The 20,734-nt window shown below is 50.5% G+C and overlaps 1 protein-coding gene across 1 annotated transcript; it reads left to right on the top strand.

Moving 5' to 3' along the window:
• Positions 1-14,465: 14,465 nt before the first annotated feature.
• Positions 14,466-20,373, top strand: Nrbp2 (nuclear receptor binding protein 2). The gene is made up of 18 exons (XM_059247034.1): positions 14,466-14,615; positions 15,019-15,141; positions 15,209-15,310; positions 15,406-15,495; positions 15,663-15,703; positions 15,803-15,897; positions 16,021-16,044; positions 16,114-16,197; positions 16,279-16,334; positions 16,415-16,510; positions 16,932-17,064; positions 17,177-17,279; positions 17,373-17,423; positions 17,498-17,633; positions 18,295-18,348; positions 18,437-18,500; positions 18,588-18,643; positions 18,731-20,373. Exons 1-18 carry the CDS (start codon positions 14,487-14,489, stop codon positions 18,797-18,799), a joined length of 1,506 nt encoding a protein of 501 aa, XP_059103017.1. The 5' UTR covers positions 14,466-14,486; the 3' UTR covers positions 18,800-20,373.
• The last annotated feature ends 361 nt before the right edge of the window (positions 20,374-20,734 follow it).

Here is a 20,734-nt window from a genome sequence, read left to right on the forward strand (position 1 = left end):
TTCTCTCTGTGTGTGTGTGTGTGTGTGTGTGTGTGTGTGTGTATTTTAGTGGGAGCAAGGACTTGGAAGGAATGGTCTTCTAATACATGCTCTTATTGTGTTCTAGACTGTACCATGAGCTCTCGCCATGCAGTCTACACTGCTCTCAAACCCACTGGTGATCTTCCTTCCTTGGTCTAAGCACTGGGATTGTGGGTGTAAGCCGCCATACTTCACAAAGATCTTCCACACTTTAAATATGGGCACTTTGTATGTGATGTGTCTTGACTTGCCTTCTGTATGTAGTATGATGTTGCTTATCCTTTCTGCATATACTACTGAATCATCGCAGCAGTTTATTGTGTTATGGTTTTTAGTGCATACATGTCTTTTGATAATAAATGAATTTCTGACAATAAAATGAGTTTTGTAGGAACTCATTTCCCCTCAGCTAACGTCTCTGTTTTAGTATTCATGGCTGTCCTACTGTCACCTGTATTAATGGACCCCTCATCGTGTGCTGAGCTGCAACCATCAGCTTCTTATGATGTCCTGTGTGCCACTCAGTCTTGTGGGTCACTCCCCACCCCAGTAGGGACAACTGCCCTGGCAGATAATTTGCCAGGATGTGTTTATATGTGGACTGAATTTCCATTATCTTGAATGATTTGAGGCTTTGCTTTTGTTTTAGAGAGAATATGGTTTATTTTGACTTCAAGTTTAAAAGATTCAAGGGCAAGGTCTTCCTGTGGTCATGGCTTTCCTGCTGGCAGAGTTCTAAAGTAGTTCACGACAGCCCAAGAAAGCTACAAGGACAAAGCAACAGGGGCTGGAGAGATGCTTCAGAGGCTGAGAGCAATTGGCTGTTCTCAGAGGGTGACTCATAACCATCCATAGCTCCAGTTCAAATGGGTTCAAACCCCTCTTCTAACTTCCAAGGGTGCCAGGTCACAGGTAGCACACATATATGCACGTAGGCAAAACACTCATAGACATAAAGTGAAATAAATCTGGGGAAAAGAACTTCATTTTTATCTTATTTTATTTATTATCATTTATATCTTTATTTGCTTTTATTATATGAATGCTTCGCCTTGCATGTATGTTTATTTCCCACATGTGTGCCTGGTCCCCATGGAGATCAGAAGAGGGTATCAGAGCACCTGGAACAGGAGTTACGGATGGCTGTGAGCCACTGTGTGGGTGCTGGGAATAGAACCTGGGTCCACCAGCACTCTTTTTTTTTTTTTTTTTTTTTTTGTTTTTTGAGACAGGGTTTCTCTGTGTAGCTTTGGAGCTTATCCTGGATCTCACTCTGTAGACCAAGCTGGCCTCGAACTCACAGAGATCCACTGGCTCTGCCTCCTGAGTGCTGGGATTAAAGGTGGTGGTGCCGCCCGGGTCCAGGACTCTTTCCTGTATAGCCATCTTTCCATGCCCTGCCCCCCACCCACACCCCCACACAATCTCTTATTTTTTATCTCTTGTGTTTAAAGCTTCATTCACAGAAGTTTAATTTTTTTTAGACAGAGTTTCTCTGTATCCTTTTTTTTTTTTTTTTTTTTTTTTTTGACAGAGTTTCTCTGTGTAACAGCCCTGGATATCCTAGAACTCACTTTGTAGACCGGGTTGGCCTCGAACTCACAGAGATCCACCTGCTTCTGCCTCCCCAGTGCTGGGATTAAAGGTGTGCACCACCTTTGTCCTGCCAAAACTTTAATCCTTAATGCAGAGATTAATCAAGGGAACTAAGCAACTTGAAATTTGGGCTACATGGATAGGTGCTGGAAGGGCCTCAGAGTGTGAGTGACCACTGATACATGCCAGCTGGGTCAGGTGTTCAGGGCAGGGGCTGTACTCTGGTCCCTTCACTCATCCAGCAGTGTGGGTGCCCGAAGTGACCTTGGCTGCCTCCTGGTCTGCAGAACCTCCACAGGCTACCTGCAGTAGTTTCCTAGGAGCTGATCCTATTTGGAGTGTGCTGAACTCCCTTGTACTAGGAACTTATCTGTCTCATCAAATCTAGGACATTTTCCACATTTTTGTTTCAGGCTGCTTTTCTGTAGGCCTGTCAAGCTTTCCTCCTTTCAGACCTTCCAATGCAGGCAGTGATCTTAGCTCTCTTGATGCTGTTCCCCCAGGCTTTGAAGCTTTGTTTGTCTCTCTGAAGCCTTTTTTTTTTTTTTTTTTTTTTGGTGGCACTGAGCCGTAACCCTAACGTGCTATTTTGGACTTTCTCCCAATAATTCTAATACCTGGACTATCATCAATACCATCTGTCAATTGTCTTCTCTTTCCAGACCCTCCCACTCACTCCAGCACTTAGAATGTAGAGCCATTTTTGTTGTTTATCTTGTATATTTTCATGACCTGCTGTGTCCTGTCCGGAGGATGTTGACCTTTTGTGCAGCTGGCCCTCATTCTGGTTAGGTTCGGTCCATGGGTGATGTCCACCTCCCGAGCTGGTGCTCAGTACCCACTCTCTTTTGAAGCTTTTGCTGTGCTGTGGGGACACTCTCTCCCCGGGTGTCCCTCAGTCCGGAAGTGATTCTGAGCCTTGGGTGAGCTGTGTGAAGAGTGGAGGGTCTCTCCTCTAGCCCCAGGTAGGCTGCCCGGATTTCCCACCCCCGACATACTCTGGTCCCCAGAGGTTCTCTTGTGATTGCCCATTTAGATGCCAGGACCTTTCCCCACCTTTTAATCCCAGTGCATGCCAGGCAATTCCATATAACATGCTCAGAGCAAAGCAGCTGGAGGAAAGGGGGGGCCCCCCGCCTCGCTGCTATGACCTACCAGGACTCGGTGCTGAATCCCCTGTCCACAAAGGTAAAAGATTCTGAGGCTCTTAGATCCTTAGAATGACATCCATGCTGACACCACAGGCTTGAGAAAAACGGAGGAAATGGAGAGTCCTGTTATACTCTAGACACAGTGGGTGTCAACCTTCCTAATGCTCTGACCTTCCCATACAGTACTTCATGTTGCGGTGACCCCCCTGCCATGAAATTATTTCTTTGCTCCTTCATAACTGTAATTCTGCTACTGTTATGAATCGCAATGTAAATATCTGATATGTGACCCCCAAAGGGGTTGCGACCCACAGGTTGAGAACCACTGGGTTAGAGCTTGTAGAAGAATGAGTTAAGTTTTTCTCAGGACTTTTAACTTGCCATCCCCACTGCAGTGCTCAGACTCCGCTAGCCTCTGGTCAAGGCCAGAGGTACAACAGAAGAGGTTCCGCATGGTACCAGTTGTCTGTGATCTGGTGTTCCCATCCAGCCACCACTGTGAGCATTCCAGTGCCCCCAGAGAAGTAGCTGTTCATGTTCTATCCAGAGAGATGAGCTGTGGGAGATCTGGACTGAGGCACATTCCTCTATCTTGACCAGGCATGGGGGGGCGGGGAGGGGGGGAGGCTCAGTGATTGCTATTCTGACTTGAGAAGCAATGTCATGCCAGGTTCTAGTGACTGCCTGGAAACTTGCAAGCACCAGCGACACGCTGCAGCCTCACCCAGCAAGCTCTTGTCGGCCGCTGAAAGGATGTCACCGGCTAGATCCTGTTCCAGGAAATTCAGGATCCTAAGAGACGGTCAGGGTTTGGACAATGCATGCTGGTAGGCCCTCCTCTGCTGTCTGTGCCCAGGAGCTTCTGAATGTGCTGACAAGTAGACCCGAGGTGTTCTGGGATAGTCAGTGGGCAGCATGCTGTGTGTCTGAGAAGGAGGAGGGTCAGTGGGGTCAGAATTCGAGAGGCGCAGCAGCCCACCTGTGCGCTTGCTAGTGCCTGTGCTTACCGCTCATCGAAGCCAACCCTGTGATCCTGAGATCCCGTAACGAAATGTCTCCCAGCTGTAGACACCTGTACTCACAAAACGAGCACGGCTTCGAGAAAGAGTGAATCCCGGCGCAGGCTCCAGCTGCTGCTCAGCTCCCAGTACCGCCTTTGACCACCAGCCACCTCCTCTTTGGCCAGTTACTGGTGTCTCAACATTCCAGTTTCCTTTCTTTTTTATTCTTTTTTGTCGAAGGGGCATAATAGACTCAGAGGTGGTCGTGTATACAAGTCAAATGTATCCTGGAGTGATACCAAAACGTCTGCAGCGATGGTTCAATGAAACAGCTTTTAATATGCTTGTAGTTTTCCTCTTTTTATTTTAATAGAGGACGACCCCCCCCAAAAAGAAAAAAAATCAGGCCAAGGCATCCTTCTAGCTAAAAGGAAATTAGAGTTGCTGTAGAAACTATCCAAAGGCACAAATTAGTTAATAGTTTGTGCTCAAAACTGACTTTATACTGGGCATAGAGGCCTGTACCTGTAATTTCCCCAACTCAGAGGCTGAGGCAGGGAGATCATGAGTTTGCGTGCAAAACACCACACACACACCCACACACGCATGCATGCACGCACGCACGCACGCACGCACACACACAGACACGCACGCATAGATTTCACAGAAGGCTGGAGGCCGAATGCCAGTATTAAGTGGGTTCTGGCTGCTTCATTCCCTACAGGTCAGACACAATATTTTGTCCAGCTGCCAACATACCAGCATACTGTTTATTCCTTTTTCCTGGTGACATGAAGGACAGACTGGGGCTGTCCAATGCCTGGTCTCTTTCCCTCACTCAATTTGCCTAGTATTCCCTGACCAGGCCCAGGAGTTGTTTGACATGCCCAGCAGTGAGGGGACCACCCAGATCCGAGCATACCTTTGGTGACGAGGGTGAGAGAGAGGAGTATGCTATCTAGCTGGGTAAACCCCTCCAGGTTCCCTTGTGTGCTGGAGGCTGGGGTAGAAACTGACTCATCTGATGCAGGGCCCAGATGGGGACAGATGGCTTCATAGCAAAACACATGGATGTCCTCCATCCCACACCAGGGCTGAGACACTAGGGGTCAGGAGACACCTAATTCCTATGTGTCCCGAGGACCTGCCACTAGTCACATTTGCAGCCATTTGAACTGTAATGGACACAGAAGAAGCTGGACTTCTTAGGTATCCAATTACCTTGTGATCAGCAGAGGTTCCAGGAAACTGAGGAGACCCCCAAACATCTTTCAAAAAGATCCCAAGGGCTGTATGTGGCAGCTCACACTAATAATCTCAGGACCCGGCCTGGAGAGATGGCTCAGCAGTTAAGAGCATTGGCTGTTCTTCCAAAAGTCCTGAGTTCAGTTCCCAGCAACCACATGGTGGCTCATAACCATCTGTAATGAGATCTGGTGTCCTCTTCTGGCCTGCAGGCATACATACAGGCAGAATACTGTATGCTAAATAAATAAATCTTTAAAAAAAAAATCTCAGGACCCAGGAAGTGGAAATTGGTATACCAACTCCCCACTTAGACAAACACCCAGTGGTGGTCTTCAGAAAATAAGGGTTTTTTTTTTTTTTGTTTTTGTTTTTGTTTTTCGAGACAGGGTTTCTCTGTGTAGCTTTGCGCCTTTCCTGGGACTCACTTGGTAGCCCAGGCTGGCCTCGAACTCACAGAGATCCGCCTGGCTCTGTCTCCCGAGTGCTGGGATTAAAGGCGTGCGCCACCACCGCCCGGCAGAAAATAAGGTTTTGAGTTCAGCTAATGTGGCTGCAGACCAATGACATTCAAAGTCACAAACAAATTTCTCTGGAAGAAGATGTGCTGTGTGGCACCTTCACTTTACTCCTGTAAGCAATTTTCAAAGCAGTGCCATCGGGACACAGTGGTACAATTTTCTTTCTTGTCTTCCCTAGTTTCAGCATTTGAAAGTCTAAACTAAGAGGGTCATTTTTGAGCCATTCACAAGCATCCTGGACAATATATTGAGATTCTCATCTCAAAAAAATAAAATAAAATTAAGTAGTGCCCACCACATAATCTGAGGACATACCAAGAGTTATGGCTGCAGGGCTGAGAGCTCCTAGAAATAATGGAGCAGGGAACAGGCATGAACCATGGTCACCACGCTCGTGAGGCAAACCTGAAAATGTCACCAGGAAACTGGGCATTTTACAAAGAGAAACCTGAAAACTACTCACCTTGAAAACTACTGTAAGGAGCCAGGCTGTGGTAGCGCACACTTTTAATACCAGCACTTGGGAGGCAGAGGCAGGCGGATCTCTGTGAGTTCGAGGCCAGCCTGGTCTACATAGAGAGTTCCAGGGCAGCTAGAGTTTTACACAGAGAAACCCTGTCTTGCAAAACGAAACAAACAAACAAACAAACCAACCACAATAAATAGAGTTAAACAGATTTAACAACAGGCAGGTTTAAGCAGCATGTCACAAAACTTGCCAGCAGGTGTGGGTGAACTTCAAGACAGTGCAGCAGGTTTTGTGGAAAGCATAGCACGCGGTGAGGGGGTCATGGGGTACAGAGAGGCGATGAGAAGCAAGGCACACAGCAGGATCTCCCAATGTTCACCAACTGATTCCTAAAGGGAAGGGGCTGGAAATGGGCAGAGGAAGTATTGGAAGGAGTGATGAACTAGAATTTGCCAGATGTGAATAGACATTAATGTCTACTTTTAAGAAGTTTCCGGCCAGCCGGGCGGTGGTGGCGCACGCCTTTAATCCCAGCACTCGGGAGGCAGAGCCAGGCGGATCTCTGTGAGTTCGAGGCCAGCCTGGGCTACCAAGTGAGTCCCAGGAAAGGCGCAAAGCTACACAGAGAAACCCTGTCTCGAAAAACCAAAAAAAAAAAAAAAAGAAGAAGTTTCCGGCTGGGCGGTGGTGGCACACACCTTTAATCCCAGCACTTGGGGGGGGGGGGTAAGGTGGGGCAGAGCCAGGCAGATCTCTGTGAGTTCGAGGCCAGCCTAGTCTACAGAGTGAGATCCAGGACAGGCACCAAAACTACACAGAGAAACCCTGTCTCAAAAAACTAAAAAAAAAAAAAAAAATTAAAAATTTTTAAAAAAATAAAAAAAAAAGAAAAGGAAAGAAAAAGAAGACATTTCCAAGAAGCTGGGTGTGATATAGCACGTACCTTTGAGTGTCTCCAGCACTTGGGAGGCAAAGACAGGCAGATCTCTGTCAATTAACTGAAGACCAACGTGGTCTACATAGTGAGTTCCAGGACAGCCAGGGCCACAAAAAAGAGAAACAAAACAAAAAAAGAAGTTCCCAGGGCTGGGAATGTAGCTGACTGGCAGAGCACCTGCTTAGTGTATACAAGATGCTGGGCTTGATCTCCAAAGCCCCAGCCAAGACACAATGACCCTACAGACATCCAAGAGCCTCTGAGAAGCAAAAAGTGGTTGGGCAGAGAGTTGAGCTCTCCAAGACAGCAAGAAGAAGTCAGGTAGAGTAGGTCTCGGAGAGAGCCAAGGACCCACACATAGATATAGACCTAAGGTATTGTTAATAAGGTATACAATGCCACCTTCAGTCTAGTGACTCTGAAGATGACCAACCAGGGTTTGTTTGAATTATTTTGAGGATTATTACCAGGTATGGCCTCTGCCTTGACGGTCTACAGCAAGGCTTGTGAGTCAAGCCAAGTTGATTACCAAAGTCTATTTTTACTGTGGGGGCTGATAGAAGGAAGCCCTACACACAGAGTGGATCCAGAACAAACTCCTTTCTCCAGCTCACATGCTACCCTTGCATAGGACCTTGCTGTTTGATTCTTCAGGGTTTGTTCCTGTTCTGTGCACAGTCTCAAAATATTCCACATGTTCTTCTGGGCCTTCAGGGATATTTGCACGCTGTGTGGCAGTCTTTCATTTGTAAACAATGAGACCTTTGCTGCTGAAACTCTGGCTGGACTGATATCCATAGCTACATTGTAATCCCTGACATAGGCAAGGTGCTCTTTATATCCAACCCAGACCTGGCCAAGGGTTCTTAGGACATTCCGGGGAGCACTTTCCTTTTATTTCTTTAAAGGACTTAAGAATTTAGTGCTGTTCTTGTTTCTTGTTATAATGAAAAGCAACGACTTCTATGTTCAATTTTAAATTATTTTAATTGTATTTAATATATATATTAGTATCCTGCCTGTATGTATGCCTGTGTACCACATGCGTGCTTGGTAGTCACAGAGGTCAAAAGAGGGCATCAGATCCCCCTGGATGGGACTGGAGTTAGGTTGTGAGCCCCCATGTGGCACTGGGAATCAAAACCCGGTCCTCTGGAAGAACAGTCAGTGCTCTTGACTTCTGAGCCAACTCTCCAGTCCTCTATGATTAATTGTTTTGTTTGTCTTTAGACCCAGCCTGATGTAGTACAGGCTGGCCTCGAACTCCTTGTGTAATTGTGTATGATCTTGAACTTCTGGTTCTCCTGCCTCCCCCTTCCAAGTGCTGAGATTGCAGGCAAATGCTAACATGTCATCCTTCTATGTTCAAAATTTAAAGATCCTTCTAAGTTAAGAGTGCTTACTATTGTTCCAGAGGATCCAAGTTTATTTCCAGGGCACAGATCAGGCAGCCCATAGCCACTTGTAACTCCAGCTTCAGCAGATCTGGCTCTCCTGGTTTCTTCAGGCACCTGACACACAGATGACATTCATTCACATTCATACACACACACACACACACACACACACACACACACACACACAAATAAAAACAATAAAAATAAGTCTTTAAAAATATCTTTCTAGGACTGAAGAGATGGCTTAGCAGTTAAAGGATAGGCTTAAAAAAATTCTAATAATCCACTAACAAACCATACTGATTTAAAAGTAACTGGTTATAAAAATTACTCTAAAAAGTTCAAATATAGACATTCTAACTGTTAGATTAAATGTGTTTTAAAATGTGACTATTTGGCCATGTGGTGGCGGTGGCGGCGGTGGCAGTGGTGGCACACACTTTTAATCTCAGCACTCAGGAGGTAGAGGCAGGTGGATCTCTGAGTTCGAGGCCTGCCTGGTCTACAGAGCAAGTTCCAGAACAGCCTGAGCCACACAGAGAAACCATGTCTTTAAAAAAAAGGGAGGGTGGTGACTATTTGGAGACAGGATCATTAAATGGAAATTAAGGTATACTGAGGTCACTAAGGTAGTCTAGAACTTGCTATATGGCTCAGGATAGCCTGAAGTTCTCAATCCTCCTACTTCAGCTTCCTCAATGTAGAGGTCACAGCTATGCACCCTCATACCCGGTGTGACTGATTTAAGGAAGGGGAGGTCAGGGCCTGGAGAGATGGCTTAACAGCTAAAAGCACTTTCTGCTCTTCCAGAAGACCCCTTCCACTCCTAGCATGCATGTAGAGGCAACTCTCTGTAACTTCTGACCCTCTTCTGGCCTCCTTGAGCACTCCATGCACATAGCACATGTAAATACATGCAGTCAAAGCACTCCTGTTGCGAGATCCTACTTAGTATTATCAATAAAAACTTGGAGTCAGATATTGAGGTTGAAAGCTGAAAGATCAGAGAAGCAGAGCAGCCAGCCAGAGACTTCTTACCTCTATGAAATCTCAGACCTAATGCAGGATCCTGCCTGTACGAATCAGACTGAATCAGGGCAGAGAGCCTGTCTCCACCCACCTTACATTCCTGTCTCCATCTCCTGATTATGCTGGGATTAAAGGCATGAGCCTCCTAAGTGCTGGGATCAAAGGCATGGGATCTCAAGTGCTAAGATCAAAGGCATGGGATCTCAAGTGCTGAGATCAAAGGCATGAGATCCCAAGTGCTGGGATCAAAGGTGTGAGCCACTGCCTCCTGCTCTAATTTTCTTTTAGACTGGTTCAATCTTGTGTAGCCCAGGATGGACTTGAACTCCTGATCTTCCTGCTTCCTCTTCCCAACTGCTGGGACTAAAGGTATATGCCACCACTGCCTGGCCTCTATGGTTAACTAGTGGCTAGCTCTGCCCTCTGATCTCCAGGCAAGCTTTGTCAGAGCACAAACAAAATATCATATAACACACTTTTACCTATACAATAAAATCAATATTTTTTCAAAAGGAAAAAAGTTAAGACAGTCCCATACAGACAGATAACTAACTGTTCAAGGACATGGGGAGGAGATTCGATCCACATATCAAGGGAAGAGCTTCAGGAATGGCAAGCCCTACCCTACTGTGATCTTAGATTTCTAGCCTTGGGCTTTGAGAAAATTAATTTCTGTTGTTGAAGTCGCCAGGTCTGTGGTATCTGTTATGACAGTTCAAATAAACAATATAATAACTGCTCTCTCTAATGAGAAGGTGGTGCAGGTCTTTAATCCCAGCACTCGGGAGGCAGAGGCAGAGGCAGGAGGATCTCTGTGAGTTTAAGGCCAGCCTGGTCTACAAAGTGAGTTCCAGGACAGCCAGGGATACACAGAGAAACTCTGTTTCAAAAAACCAAAGAGAGAGGAGGGAGAGAGGGGGGAAATGTTACATTGTGTCACTTATTATACAAGTTAAATTTTTGTCTTCCACTTCCATCTATTTTTAGTCAATATTGAAAAATAAATAACATTCCCTGTGGCATCTAGCAAGTCATCTCGCCTCCACCTCCTCTAAATGCAGCTGAATAGCGTCCAGTGTCTCCTGCGCTGAGTGTTGTGACTACTGACAATCCACGAAGAGCTCGAAACTCTTCCACTGAGAGGTGTGCCCACCACATGGCTTCGTAGTTATTTGCCTCTACTGTTCTATCGATCAAGTGCCATTTGATCTTTTTGGCACATTTTGTTGGATAAAAAATGTAAACATACAAGTCGTTCTTGAAGGCAGTTTGCTGGGTATGGTGGTGGGGTTTCATCACCGAGGGCCTTGTACCCGGGAAGCACTTGGCTGTAGCATCCACTGCTTCCATTTAGCACTGCTGCCTCTATTTCTTAGTAGTAATTAAAGATTTAATAGATGTCTATTCTCCTGAAATCTCTTGAAACAGCTGATCTTTTTTTTTCCCCTTAACCGATCGCTTTAAAACGCACACACTCACTAGGAACCACTTTCAAACTTGAGAAACTGCAGGGAGGGTGGCTTGTCCCCACTGTTGTCAGGAAGTTTCCTGCCACAAGGGGCTCCCCAGAGGAGCCCAGAAGATCAATGTTGGCTTCCTTGGAGCGAGAACCGAAGCCACAGTCTCGCCACCCATCCCAAAGGGGCCAGCCTCTCGCCACTGCATTCCCCTGGTCTTGGAGGCAAGTTTCCAAACCCAGGCTGCTGTTCTGGAAGGTATTCCTAAGAGCACAGAGCCAAGTGGCAAGGCAAGGAGCCTCCTCTCTTTCTACCTGGGATGCTTGGCCTCTGAGGACACCTGTCCAAGCCCTGAGAGCCACCTGACAGAGGGAAAGAAACAAGAATTCTGAAATTAGATCACCTGGCTACCCTACAGCAGGGAGAGGTTCGGAGAGACCCTGAAGGGACACCCGAGGAGTCATGGTAGATCCACAAGAGGCAGAAGAAAAGCACTAGGTACTAAAGCTCAGGGCAAGAGGTCAAGGGGGTAGATGCTTTCTGAGAAGCAGTGTAGGAGGAGTTTCTCTGTCCCAATTGCCTGCTCCCAAATAACCAGCAGCCGTTTAACTGACTCAGTGACTTAATATAAATTATAAATGCTTGGCCAATAGCTCAGGCTTGTTACTAATTAGCTCTTACAACTTAACCCATTTCTGTTAATCTATGTGCTCATGGCTTTTACCTCTATCCCATTTTGTGTGTCTAACACGCTATCCATCTGGCTGGTGACTCCTCTGACTCCTCATTTCTTCATCCCAGCATCCTCATAGTCTGGTTTTCCCACTTAACCTCCTCCTGTCCAGCTATAGGTATAGCTTTTTATTAGCGAATGAGAGTAATACATATTATTTTTTTGGTTTTTCGAGACAGGGTTTCTCCATGGTAACTTTGGAGTCCTGGAACTCGCTTTGTAGACCAGGCTGGCCTCGAACTCACAGAGATCTGCCTGCTTCAGCTTCCTGAGTGCTGGGATTAAAGGCATGCACCACCACTGCCCGGCTTGTAATATATATTCTTAGTGTACAAAGATTGTTCCACAGCAAAGGAGTAAACCCAGAGGACATCTGATAAATAGCAAGGACCTTGGCAGAATGTGAAGATGGATAGGAGTGGAGGCAGGGACTGGAGGGAAACTGGATCTGGAGCAGTGGTTGAGAAGGTGACCAAGAGCATTCCTTAGGCTTCTGCCTCATGCCAAATGTTGGATTCCAGAGTCCTCCCTAAATCCAATAAGAGTTGTCCCACATAAGGTCATTCCCCAGGCATTAGGTTAGAATGCACACATCTGTTTGACCCGTGACTGGCAGAAAAAAAGAAAGAAAAATGCACCGAGGTTCAGCTCAAATGTTGCCACTTCAAGGGTCCCTCTGAACCACCCACCTGACCCTTCATGCCTCCTCTCCCGCACATCATCGCACCACCGATGAGGGCCTGCTGTGTGCTGAACACTGTCCTTGGCACCAAGAGCAGACCCTCCACCCTTGCCACTCTCCAGCATGCACAGATGACGTAGAGCAGCACGTGCAGGTCAAGTGCCAAAGGTCACGGAAGAAATCGTGAGGCTGGGGAGGAAGGGAGCCTTGCAAAGACGGAGCCCGGGAAAGTCTTGTCTGAGAGATGACACTTGAGTCAAGACCTGAAGGACGTGGACTCATAGGAGGACAGAAAGTATATTCTGTGCATAAGACACAGTCGGAGCAAAGAGCCTGCAGAGATGGGCCTGTCAAGTCCAGCGAACAGTCAGAGCCCAGGGCAGGTTTGCCCACCACAAAGGCTGCTTATGAAAAACAGTGGTGAGACTGGGCACGGTGGCGCACACCTTTGATCCCAGCACTTAGGAGGCAGATCTCTGTGAGTTCGAGGCCAGACTGGTCTACAAAGTGAGTTCCACGACAGCCAGGTTTCTGTTACACAGAGAAACCCTGTCTTGAAAAATCAAACCAACCAAAAAACAAAACCAACCAAACAACGCCCCCCCCACAAAAAAAAAAAAAGTGGTGGCAGAGGTCATGTGGGATGGAGCCTAAGGGAAGCCTGTGTGGGCATCCAGATGCCCTCTCCCCGATGGTTCTTAGACAACATGTGTTTCTGCCAACACTAATGTATGAATGCCACTAGCCTTGGTGTTGTGGATTGTTTTTACTATTTATTTTATACATCTATGATAGTGAGTGACTGCATATATGTACGTGTAGCACTGTGTGTGCTTGGTACCCATGGAAACCAGAAGAGGGCATCAGATCCCCTGGAACTGGAGTAACAGTCTTGTAGGTACTGGGAATTGAACATGGGTCCTCTGTTAACGGATGAGCGCTCAGTGTTGTGGGTTTTTAATTGGGTTCCATCTGTAGTCTGAACCCTCAAGAGGCAACACTGTGGTACAAGGCTCCTCATCATTTACATTCTTGGTGCAGGCTTTCCAGTGTGGCTAGGGCCCCAGTTCAAAAAACGTTAATAGGTGGATCCAGGGACTTGGGAATTGTCTTCCAAGCATTAGCCCTTTGCTGGTTTCTGTGGGCAGCCCTTTTTCAGATTAGGATGGATAGGCCACCAGGGCAAGCTGCAGCATTCTGAGCAGGCTATGATAGAAGTCAGGAGCAGAGGGAGCAGAGCTGGTCAGCGCCCAGCTGGTGGTTACATCCAGACCGCAGGCAGGCAGGCTATGGTCTCTATATAGCAAGGGAAGGTGAAGATGGGTAGGAGGGCAAGTGTTTGAGTGAGGGTGAATAAAGGTTTTTCGGGAATTCTGCTGGAAGTGGCAGGTGAGAAGTGCCCCCTCTTCGTGGTTCCACTGCTTCAAGGGAGCCCACAGTGGAAAGGAGAGGGTCACATTTGGGGAAAAAGAAAAAGAAAAAAAAGAGAAACTTGCTATTATGCAAAGTGGGCTTATTTACTGAAAGAGAAGCACGGAATTCTGGGACAGGGAGAGACAGGTGGTCAGGATTTAACGTGCATCCTATCAGTTTGCTGGTGTGTTCATCCACCACCTTTAGTGGTGCTCTCCTTGTGTTCCCTTGGCTACCAGAGGGGAGAGCTGGCCCCATTTCTGAAACCTTACGGCCTCCAGCCACTTAAGTGCCTGCCCCCAAATGCCCTTGACCCTTGCTGCCCCATCCAGGCTCTCGGACCCTCTCCATCGGGCCGAGTTCAGGACATATGTGATAGGATGCAGTGCAAAAAGAACTGGCTCCAAGCGTTAACCAGAGTGGTTCCCCAGGAGGCCAGCCACGGCGTGCTGCGCACGGAGAGCACAGCTCCTAAGAGAGCCTAGGAGAGGCCTCCGCAGGAATGGGCGGTGCCTTTGAGGGGCGCGTCTCTTCGGGGCGGAGCTTTTGGGGGAGCAGGAGTGGTCTGGGTGGACGGGGCGTGTCCGGGGCGGGGCTCTGCCGCCCTCGGTGGAGCTCTTCTCCAGCACCGGCCCGCAGAGGCGGCTCCGGAGGGGCGGGGCAGCTCCTCCCTCGGGTCCGCTGCGAGCCCGCACCTCCCAATTCCCGGAGCCGAGGAGGGCTCGCGGCGGCTGCTTCGCTGGGCTCCAGGTTGGGCTGCCGGGCTCTGGGCCAGGGCGGGCGGGAGCGGGGCGACGGCTTGCGCAGAGGGCGGCGGCCTGGGCCCGCCGAGCCATGGCGGCCCCGGAGCCGGCGCCGAGGCGAGGCCGGGAGCGCGAGCGGGAGCGGGAGGACGAGAGCGAGGACGAGAGCGACATCCTGGAGGAGAGCCCGTGTGGCCGCTGGCAGAAGCGGCGGGAGCAGGTGGGCACGGGTGCGGGTGACGCTGCCGTCCCGTAGCCTAAGGCTGGAGGCCACGGGGCCCGTGATGCCCGGGCAGCCTGACGGTCTCCCCTGACGCCCTGGTGAGAAACCCCCATTTCTTGAACACCGGTGTCATCCTGGGACCACCTCCACGTGCCTCTTGGACCCCCCGCTACCCCTCTAGGGATGGTCCCCAACCTCTAAAACCTGCTTCACATCCTGGTCCACCCCTGGACACCACCCCTGTCCTCCTGGGGGGTAGATCCCCAGCCTCACCACCCCCAGCTCTCACACTGAGCTGGGCACTGCTGGCAGCACGTTCATGGTTGGGGGAAGGTTGTGACAGGGACCACGTCCACACCCTGGCTCTATTCGTACCAAGACACACATCCTTCCCACCTAGGTGAACCAAGGGAACATGCCGGGGATCCAGAGCACTTTTCTGGCCATGGACACGGAGGAGGGGGTAGAAGTGGTGTGGAACGAACTCCACTTCGGGGATAGGAAGGCCTTTTCGGCCCATGAGGTGAGGCCTGTCCATACCCCCTTTGCTCCATATCATGATTGCCCCCACGACCATCCTCCTTCCCTAGGAGAAGATCCAGACCATGTTTGAGCAGCTGGCGCTGGTGGACCACCCCAACATCGTCAAGCTGCACAAGTATTGGCTGGACGCCTCTGAGGCCCGCGCGAGGGTGAGCTAGGGGCGGGTGTAGGGCGGAGAGAAGCCACAGGCTGGGTGGGGCAGCATGGGGACCCACCCGCAACGGCGGAGCCCGCCTGCCCGCAGGTCATCTTCATCACAGAATACGTGTCGTCTGGCAGCCTCAAGCAGTTCCTCAAAAAGACCAAGAAGAACCACAAGGCCATGAACGCCCGGGTATGGGGAGTGGGCTAGGGACTGAAGGGAGTCCGAAAAAAACTTAGGGACAGTAGTGGGGCGGGGGACTCGGAGTGGCCGCGGGACAGGAGCGGGGTAGCGGGCGGGCTCCGCAGGCTCAGCAGCCTTTTGGTGCCCACCCGACGGAATCGTGCGTCCGCTGCCAGGCCTGGAAGCGCTGGTGTACGCAGATCCTGTCGGCACTCAGGTGAGGACCCGGGCTTGCCCACGTGCTTGCCCCCTGCCCTGCACCTTTCCGGTACCCTCTGACCCGGTTCTTCCTGCCTCCCTCCCTCTATGCTTGCAGTTTTTTGCACGCCTGCAGTCCCCCCATCATCCACGGGAACCTGACCAGTGACACCATCTTCATTCAGCACAATGGCCTCATCAAGATCGGCTCTGGTGCTGGCGAGGCGGGGCGGGACAGGGGGCCGGGTTGGGGGACCTGCGGGAGCCCGGGGCACAGACTGCCCAATGTGCCAGCCTGCTGACGCCTGCTTTTTCTCTCCGCGTTGGCCATTGCAGTGTGGTACCGCATCTTCTCCAATGGTGCGTGGGGCCTCTGGGGTGTGGGGACCATGGAGAAACTGGTCTGCTCAGCCCTACGCTCTCCCTTAGCACTTCCTGATGATCTACGGAGCCCCATCCGCGCTGAGCGGGAGGAACTTCGAAACCTGCACTTTTTCCCACCAGAGTACGGCGGTGAGTCCTTAAGGGGGCTCTAGGGCACCTGACCTGCTGGCACATCCGACTGACCAGCCCTGCCTTGTTCTTCCGTTTCAGAAGTCAATGATGGGACTGCAGTGGACATCTTCTCCTTTGGGATGTGTGCGCTGGAGGTACCCTCTGCTCTCTGCCTAGCCTCTTCTCCTCTGGGCTCCACCCCATCTCACCATGTCCAATCTGTCCCTGTACCCAGATGGCAGTACTGGAGATCCAAGCCAATGGGGATACCCGGGTCACAGAAGAGGCTATTGCTCGAGCCAGGCACTCACTGAGTGACCCCAACATGCGGGTGAGCAGCTTACCTTGCCCCTCTGGGGCTGGCTGAAGGTGCCTCAGCTTGCCCTTAAAGTGCTCTAGGCAGGCTAGAGGTATAGCCTGATCAGTCAGTGCATCTGAAGGTCTACCAGCTGCTGCTCTGAGGCCTACCTGGAAAAAAGACTTCTGGGAGCTCACAAAGTTCACAAGGGTGAATGGAAGTGGAGCATGGGTGTTTGGGGCCCAGGGCTTGCTGCCTGTCCTCAAATTTACAGCATCAGATGCTGAGCTGCTAATGGGATGCCTTTCTCTTCTGTGCATTCATACAGGAAGGCTCTTGCAGCATCACTGGGGAGGGAGGATGTGGTGATTGGACCCGAGGGGTCTAGGGTCTTCAGGGACCTCCTCTAGAGCGAGGGTTTTCCACCCACCTGCCTTTCCTCTCTACAACCTAGGAATTCATCCTCTCCTGCCTGGCCCGGGACCCTGCCCGCCGGCCCTCCGCCCACAACCTTCTCTTCCACCGAGTGCTGTTTGAGGTGCACTCACTGAAGCTGCTGGCAGCTCATTGCTTCATCCAGCACCAGTGTGAGGGGCAGAAGCGCTGGGGTGGGCCAGGAACCTGGGGTCAGAACATAGAAGGGTCTTTGCAGGACCCTTAGCTTGGGTCCACCTCCCCGAACGTTTTTATGGTTCGCAGACCTCATGCCTGAAAATGTGGTAGAAGAAAAGACCAAGGCAATGGACCTCCACGCAGTCTTGGCTGAGATGCCCCAGCCCCATGGACCCCCAATGCAATGGCGGTGAGCAACGACCACATGAGGCCTCCCTTACTAGCTGCCTGGCTAGCCTTTGGCCTGACACCCCCCATGTCCCTCCCTCCCACCCTATTCTAGGTACTCAGAGGTCTCCTTCTTGGAGCTGGACAAATTCCTAGAGGATGTCAGGTGAGAGCTGGCGTGAGACTGAGGACAAGCACTGTCAGGCCTGAGCCCCCAGTTATCCCCTGGTATACCTCTAGGAATGGGATCTATCCACTGATGAACTTTGCGGCTGCCCGGCCCCTGGGGCTTCCCCGTGTGTTAGCCCCGCCCCCGGAGGAGGCCCAGAAGGCCAAAACCCCAACGCCAGAACCCTTTGACTCGGAGACCAGGAAGGTGAGCCCCAACTCTTGCTGCACTGTGCTGCCTCTCAGAATTGTCCACAACCGGATAATGGGTGCCTTTCCCTGGGCGCCTGGCCTCCCCCACGCCAGTTCTCCTCCAGGCTGCCAGAGACCAAACCCAAGCTGACCCCTTGGTGGAAGCCATAATCACACTGAGACACTCATTCTCCCCCAGAGGCTTCCTTCTGGCTTCTGCAGCCCTTTCCCCATCCTGTTGCATACCCCGTTCCAGAGGCTTTGGCCACCTCCATTCCTCATCTGGATCCAGAGCCATCACCCTCTTCCTAGCTTCCTTCCTTCCTTCCTTCCTTCCTTCCTTCCTTCCTTCCACAGTGCACCTAAGTTCAAATGCCAGTAGTCAAAGTGTCCTGGATCCTGGCTGCCCAGAGAGCCCCAGCCTCCTGGCCTGCTCCTGAGGGCACCTTGCTTTTCTGTACAGTCACATCCTGGGACCCAGCGGTTCTCTCTCTCTCTCTCTCTCTCTCTCTCTCTCTCTCTCTCTCTCTCTCTCTCAACACCTCAGTGCTGGTGCAGTGAGATGAGCTCTCTGGACTTCCCTTGGAGAGGTTTACCATTTGGGGGCTCTCTGCCGATCCTTCTGGGCTCCTTTGCTAGGTAGTACACTGTGGCTAATACAGCTTCCCTGCCCTCAGGTGGTCCAGATGCAGTGCAACCTGGAGAGAAGTGAGGACAAGGCCCGGTGGCATGTGAGCAAGGGCCCTGGGCGGGACGAGGGGAGAGAGATGGGGAGGTGTCAACGCTGGCTCCACCCTGACCATGCCATCTCATCCACAGCTCACTCTGCTTTTGGTGCTGGAGGACCGGCTACATAGGCAGCTGACCTATGACCTGCTCCCAAGTAGGCTGATAGGGGGGACCTGGTGGTGCACTGGGACCCAGGTTCTGGCCGGTGCCACAACTCATTTGTCCTATGTCCTCTCTTCAGCCGACAGTGCCCAGGACCTCGCCGCTGAACTAGTGCACTATGGCTTCTTGCACGAGGTAGGCGGGTGTACTGCAGGTTTGGAAAGGTGCAGGGGTGGGCCGAACTGCCCAGTACTCCCATGCCTCCCTACCCATCCACTGCAGGACGACCGGACAAAACTAGCAGCCTTCCTGGAGACCACCTTTCTCAAGTACCGTGGGACACAGGCTTGACCTTCCCAGGCCTGGCAGCCCAGCAGGGATACCAGGGTTCAGGGTTGTCCACTTGGCAAAGAGCCCCATACTGCTCAGAGCTGCCTTCTGCCTGTGTTCCCTGGAGCCAATGAACACAGGCCCTGCTAGTGAAGACACCGCCCCACCTCGCCCCCAGCTTTCTGCAGCAGTGAGGGTCCCTGGGGTGGTGATGGAGCCCCAAGCCTGGATGGGAGGAGAGGATACAGGTCATTTAGGGGAACTACTCCATCTGTTATTGGACAACAACCATGCCTTCAGGTGACAGAGAAACCTAGGGAAGGAGCCCGAACTCAAAAGTAATAGAGCCCCTTCAGGTGTCAAACACAATACTGGGCATCAGGCAGACTAGACCTGGCTGGAGAATCAGAGGTTAGGGAGCTTAGAGTTGGACCCATGGCTGGCAAACTCCCTGGTCCCACCCAGACCAGTCCCAATCCCGTGCAGACCTGCCCGGGGCCCTCTCTCTGATCTTCCCCAAACTTTGAGACCAGGACCCGTGTCCTCCAGCAGGACCTTTCTGTTCTTCATTCCTGAGGGCTCAGAGGTCAGGTGTCCTCTGCACCTCCTCCCTGGAGAAGTTGTGTGTCGGAGTTCAGAGGCTGTGGGCTCCTGGCCCCCTCTTTCTCCCCAACCCAACTTATCTCAATCTTACTCATTTCAAAGACCTGATAGATACTTCCCCTCACAACCACCCTGATTTCTTGGTTCTTGAACTGCCTGTCTTCCAACTTCAAATTTAAAGTCTTAAATGTTTTTTAAACGTATGTATAAATTTAATGCCTTCGAGTTCCTTTTTAAACACTTCTTCATATGTGAAACCAAGAAAGCTCACTACTGTTATAAATAGTTCCACATTGCTGCTGTCACACTTATCACAAAACTAGTGGCTTGGGACAACACAAATACAGTTCTGTACATCAGAAGTTTGATACCAGCTCTCACTAGATTAAAACCCGGGCATCAGTGGCTAAGTTCCTTTCTGGGGGGGGGGGAGTGGGGTGGGTGGGGGGCTCACCTCCTGCTCCTTCACGCTATTGGCAGAATTCACTCCCCTGCCTTGGTAAGGCAGAAATTCCTACTTTTTTACAGCCGCCAACTAAGAGTCCTTCTCAGCTTCTAGAAGCCACCAGCTTTTCTTAATTCTCCTTCCACCTTCAAGACCAGCAGCGTCAGGTTGAACCTCACTCATGGCCTAGCTGTCTGGTTTCCCACTGCCTGGAAGGCTGCTGGGGCCTTTTCTGAGTAGGTTGGACCCACCTAGATAATCTAGAATGCTGTCCCTCTCAGGGCCTGTAGATGAATCACACCTTTTTCGATGGAGACTAGTCATCCTGGGTTTTGATGCTTAGAGAATGGACGTGGGCACAGGCAGGGGTGGGGGCGTGTTGTGTTGCCTACCAGATCGTCTTAACCAAAACCTACACCTAAAATAAAGCCAATTTGTCATGGGACACTTAATAAAGTGAATGAACACTGACTATGCATGGTCTGACATAGTTTATTTGGAAAATCCATAACAGATTGTACAAGTGATTAAACTGAACTTGAAAGCATCAGTGCTGTGCTTTATCTTGTCTCTGTTCAGCTTATCTTTAGAGATAAGATACTGTGTTGCCAGCCCGGCTTGCCTGGAGCTCAGTATCCAGACCAGGCCTCTGCTGGGTTTATAGGTGTGAGCCATCATGCCTTACTGCATATTGTTTTAGAAGTAGAGTTGTTGGGGGGGGGGGCAAGGTCAATAGTAAATAACGAATACAGTTGTCTACCCTGATTTTCCACAAATTCCAGTCTCTTAGCCTCAGCCTGGAACTCACGCCGTAGACCAGGTCTGCCTCAAACTCACAGAGTCTCAGACTCCCCAGTGGTGGCATTAAAGCTGTGTACCACCACGCCAGGCCACAAGCATGCTTTTGG

The sequence above is a fragment of the Peromyscus eremicus genome, chromosome 20 (genome assembly GCF_949786415.1).
Source record: "Peromyscus eremicus chromosome 20, PerEre_H2_v1, whole genome shotgun sequence".
Taxonomy (NCBI): Eukaryota; Metazoa; Chordata; class Mammalia; order Rodentia; family Cricetidae; genus Peromyscus; species Peromyscus eremicus.

Excerpts from the sequence above, each read along its gene's own strand:
- Nrbp2 (XM_059247034.1), top strand. The coding sequence starts at position 14,487 with ATGGCGGCCCCGGAGCCGGCGCCGAGGCGAGGCCGGGAGCGCGAGCGG. Across the intron at positions 14,616-15,018 it reads GGCAGAAGCGGCGGGAGCAG|GTGAACCAAGGGAACATGCC; the intron begins GTGGGCACGGGT and ends CTTCCCACCTAG. Across the intron at positions 15,704-15,802 it reads CAGATCCTGTCGGCACTCAG|TTTTTTGCACGCCTGCAGTC; the intron begins GTGAGGACCCGG and ends CTATGCTTGCAG.